The sequence below is a fragment of the Phascolarctos cinereus genome, unplaced genomic scaffold, assembly GCF_003287225.1.
Source record: "Phascolarctos cinereus isolate Bilbo 61053 unplaced genomic scaffold, phaCin_HiC Scaffold_1;HRSCAF=81, whole genome shotgun sequence".
Lineage (NCBI taxonomy): Eukaryota > Metazoa > Chordata > Mammalia > Diprotodontia > Phascolarctidae > Phascolarctos > Phascolarctos cinereus.
Window position 1 is genome coordinate 99424263 of NW_027555514.1, and position 5107 is coordinate 99429369.

Sequence of the window (5107 nt, forward strand, 5' to 3'; positions counted from 1 at the left end):
TTGTCTGCTGCCCATGGTAAGTCACTGGGACCAGGTGAGATACTGAGAGAAAAGGAAATATGGATGAAAGTGAGAAGGAAATGGTATACTGAGTCACCTAGGAGCACCAGGAGCTGTCCGGGCATTTTGCACTGCCCCTTCGTCATTGGTTGGGCACAATGTCTCTTCAGGTTTCTCCCCTGAACCAGACCAGACTAGTCAACCAATCTATAAACTATTGACAGAGTGCCTAAAGCGTATAGATTCTTCTAGAAAGAATCAGAAAGTAATAGTACAGAAAATAGGATCCCTGTCCCAAAGAAACTTATACTTTATTATGATGCCAGGTAAGAATGATGTCTGACTACAGAGTGCCACTTCTCCCTCTTATTACAGAATGAATTCTTGTTACAGAATTACATTGCAGAATGAAGAGGGCTCCACAATTCAGCTCAACTCATTTCAAAAATTAATTAAGCATCTCAGTACCTCAGCCTCAGCTCCACCAGCTTTTAGCTAATAGGGAGAATCTCAGGATCTAGGCACTTTGAACAGAGAACACCAATGACCTTTATTGCTATGGATATGATGTCTCCTAATCCAAATGTCTGAGCAGCTAGATATTGTAGTAGATAGGGCACCGAATCTGGAGTCATGAAGGTTTGTGTTCAAATCTGGCTTCAGATACTTCCTAGCTACGTTACCCTGAGCAAGTCACTTTAACCCTGTTTGCCTCAGTTCCTCATCTATAAAATGGGGTCACATTGGAAAAGGAAATGGCAAACCAATACACTATCTTTGCAAAGAAAACTCCACAAAGTCCATGAGATTATCCAAAATCAGACACAACTGAACAAAAGAAAAATAACCCAAAATGTAGCTGATGGGATTAGTTCCATTTCTGAAACACAGACATATGTTGCAAGAATCCATTGTTTGGCACCAAATTTTACCATTCCTTGTCTCAGGTAGTGTATTTCTGAATGATCAAAGGCCAATGAGTTACTTGCCTATTTTCTACCTTTTTCACAACTACAAAACATATGTGTGTGGGATCATACAGCTCAAATATCATCTAGTTTCACCATTCATTCCCTAGCCATCTTCTAAGGATAGATGGCCCCTTATCCAATTGCCACTGCCTACAAACAGAACCTTTACACTTCATTCCAGACTAAGTATCTCATGCTATTCTTAGAGAAAAGACAGAGATGTGGGCAAGACATTATCCAGTTGAGTGATATGGAGCTGATTGAATAGATGGACCCAATGAGCAGTTTTTCATAGTTCAATGTCAGCTTCATAGGTGGTGAATAATTAACGTATTTCTATTTATATTTTTATCAATGACTTGGACATTGGAATACTGAGCATACCTGTTAAATTGATGGTATAAAGGGAGAAATATTGAAAACACTGGGTGACCATCAAGATTCAAAAAGATAAGCCTAGGACATTGGAAAGAATCAAGTAAGAAGGCATTTAATAGGGATAAATTGTTCTTGAGTTCAAAAAGTCAGATTTCTAAGTACAAGACAGGGGAGTAAAGGTTAGACAACAGTTAGTCTGAAAAATATCTGGGGTTTTTGGTGGCCTACAGGCCCAGTGCAAAACACCAATGTGATATGACAGCCAAAAAGCTCATGCAGTTTTAAACTGTATTGAGAAGCACAGTATCCAGGCCTTGGGACAAGAGTCTGAGTGTAATGGGGAGATCACAGCTCAAGGATTATATTCAGTTCTGAGTGCCACATTTTAGGAAAGACATTACTAGTTAGAAAATACTCAGTGGAGAAGAAGAATAGCAAAGGATCACAGGGTTATAGTTTTAGAACGAGGAGAGATCTCAGAGACTTCTAGTCCAGCCCCTCATTTCACATACAAATAAGGAAATTTCAGAGGAAGGTTAAAGGATTTTACTCAAGGTCACACAAATAACATTAACAAGTTAATGTCAGAGGTGGGAATGCATCAAGATCAACCAATATGAAGATTGCCTGAAGGAAGTAAGAGTGTTTAGCCTCCAGAAGAGAAGACTGAGTGGAGAAAACTTAGCAAAGATAGCTATTTTCAGGTATTTTGGGGGGGCTAGGCGATGGGGTTAAGTGACTTGCCCAGGGTCACACAGCTAGTAAGTGTTATGTGTCTGAGGTCAGATTTGAACTCAGGTCCTCCTGAATCCAAGGCTGGTGCTCTATTCAATGTGCCACTTAGCTGCCCCTGTTCTCGGGTATTTTAAGAGCTATTGAAAAACAGAGTTTAAACTTATTCTTTTTAATCCCAGAAGGCAGTATTAAAAAGAATGAGTAGAAGTTGCTGGTTGTCAGAGAAATTTTCCTACCAATGAGAGTTTCCAAGAGAGGAATGATCTGTCTTGGGAGGCATTGAGTTCCCTCTCTTTTGAGGTCTTCAACTAAAGAAGGAATGGTCATTTGTCAAGAATGGTTTAGAAAGAATTGGTGTTCAGTTATGGGCTAAGATGACCTCTAGGGTCCCTTTGAACACTTCTGGTCCCCAAATCTTGTTGCTACTGTCATTGTCATCAGTGTGGCTTTTTTCTTTTTAATCTCCACCCAAATAATGAATATTAACAGCATCTGTTTCTTTGATGCTAACCAGATAGGAAGGTAAAAAAAAAAAATAGTAGTAAAGAAAATCAAAGGTATGTACTAGTACCATGGAACTAAAGAGCATGAAAATAGGAAGAGAACATAGATACCATTTTATTTGTCATTAACGCTTCTCTCTAATGGAGCAAAGTTTATAGAATCATAAAGTATTTTTGTTGGAAAAGATCAATAATAAATACTGGTGTACTGCATAGATCCATTTCTTCTAGGGAAACAAGTCAGCAAGAACTAAAACAAAGATAGAGGTATTCTGTCCAGTGACCTTAGGTCATAGCAGTGAGAAGACTGACCCTCACAATGAAAGTCTAAAAAGGCTGGGCTACCATGACACCTAAGAGCTTAGAGTTTCTCACATCACTGGCTTCATCTGTGAATAAACATTCCAAATGTTTTCAGTACAAATGAAATATTAGGGTATCGACCTTTATTAGTTTCTTCTTTAAATAATCAAAGAAATATAAATTTTGCTAATTAAATAGCATAGTTTGAAAAACTAAAGAGATAGCTATAGTTATCAATCTCAAAAAGGGTTCACTTTCATCAAATATTAATATTGACAGTGTCAACCAAGAGCTTTCCCTTCAAAACCCAGGAGAAGAAATTTCAAGTTAGTGCCCAGAATAGAGTCCTATTCAATTTCGTAGGCTTAAGCAGAAGTCCTCAAATGCTATCCTCAGTGGCATTTTGCTATTGCTTCTCTTTCTCCAGCAGCCTGGCCTTCCCTATTCCATGAGAGTTGATAACATGACCTGGGTCAAGGAGTTCATCTTGTTGGGACTTTCCACTGACCAGCAGACTCAAGTTGGGCTCTTTGTGCTATTTGGGGCCACCTATTTGCTGACCTTGCTGGGCAATGGGCTTATCATCCTTCTGATCTGGCTGGATGCTCGCCTGCACTCCCCCATGTACTTCTTCCTCTGCAATCTCTCAGTTGTTGATATCTGCTACACAACTAGTGGGGTCCCACAGATGCTAGCACACTTTCTCATGGAGAAAAAGACCATCTCCTACACCCGATGTGCAACTCAGCTCTTCTTCTCTTTGGCATTGGGTGGAATTGAGTTTCTACTGTTGGCAGCAATGGCTTATGATCGTTATGTAGCAGTCTGTGACCCTTTGCAATATGTCGTGGTCATGGGCCGAGGAATGTATGTGGGCCTAGCCATAGCCTCCTGGCTCATTGGCTTGGCCAATTCAGCAGTGGAGACAGCAATCACAATGAGACTCCCCACATGTGGACAAAATGTTTTGAACCATGTGGCCTGTGAGACCGTGGCCTTGGTGAGGCTGGCTTGTGTAGACATTACCTTTAATCAGATTATTATTTTAGTATCTAGTATCATAGTGTTACTGGTGCCCTGCTGCCTCGTTTCCCTGTCCTATGCCCACATTGTAGCAGCTATCCTACGTATCCGTTCCACCCAGGGACGTCGCAAAGCCTTTAGGACATGCACCTCCCACCTCACTGTGGTCTCCATGTCTTATGGGATGGCCCTACTCACCTATATGCAGCCCCGTGCCAGTGCCTCAGCTGAGCAGGACAAAATGGTAGTGCTATTCTATGCTGTGGTAACCCCTATGCTCAACCCCCTGATTTACAGCCTCAGAAACAAGGATATGAAAGCTGCACTGAAAAAAGTGATAGGAAGGAGCTCAACTTGAGGAAGGGAGAAAGATTATTGCTATACAAAGGAAGGAGGAATTCCCCATGAACAATAGGGCATGGACTCAAGGTGACCTAGAGAAGAATGGGAAGGTATTGGCATCTGCACAGTAGGTACTTAGAGAGGGAGGGTGGCAATAATGACCTGAGACCCTTTGCTAAGTGGTCTGGCATCAAGGCAAAGAGCCTTCCTTGCCTTGGGGAAATGGTTTACCTGTGTGACCTTGAACAAGCTGCTTTACTTCCCCATGCTTTGGACTCCTCAGCTATAAAGTGAGGGAGTTAGACCAAATGATGTCTGAGGTCCTTCCCAGCTCTACATCTATGGTCCTGTGTCCTGTGATCTGAAGCTATTTTCAGGTCAGTAATAACACATTTATTTACATGCATTATACCTTCTCTGTGCCCACATCATAGCAGCCATTCTTCACAACCATTTCACCCAGATGATGATGATACAGTGCCTTGAGACTCTTACCTCCCACTTCACTATGGTTTCTGATATATGGGATGATACTCTTCAACTACAGGTAGCTTCGTACAAGTGACATATCATTGTAATGTCCTTAGGTATATTAGCTCTTTCAATTCTTAAATGCCTTTTTGAGATAGATAAAGGAAAACTAGATAAGGAAACAGACTCAAAAGGACAGGTGACTTTTCTAGGGTCACACAACTAGCAAGTGACCAAGCCAGGCCATAAATCCAAGTCCAGTATTCTTTCCATGATACTATGCTGACTCTACAATAAATCAAGACTCATATTTGTTGAGTGCTCTATGCCTTACCTCAAGTGTTAGAGCCCGATGGTAGGCAAAGATGACATTGTGTGAAT

The 5107-nt window shown here is 41.1% G+C and overlaps 1 protein-coding gene across 1 annotated transcript; it reads left to right on the forward strand.

Annotated features, from left to right (window-relative positions):
* Positions 1-3338: 3338 nt before the first annotated feature.
* LOC110216202 (olfactory receptor-like protein OLF3) lies at positions 3339-4271 on the forward strand. Its single transcript, XM_020997993.1, has one exon. The coding sequence runs from the start codon at positions 3339-3341 to the stop codon at positions 4269-4271; it is 933 nt and encodes a 310-aa protein (XP_020853652.1).
* Positions 4272-5107: the final 836 nt, after the last annotated feature.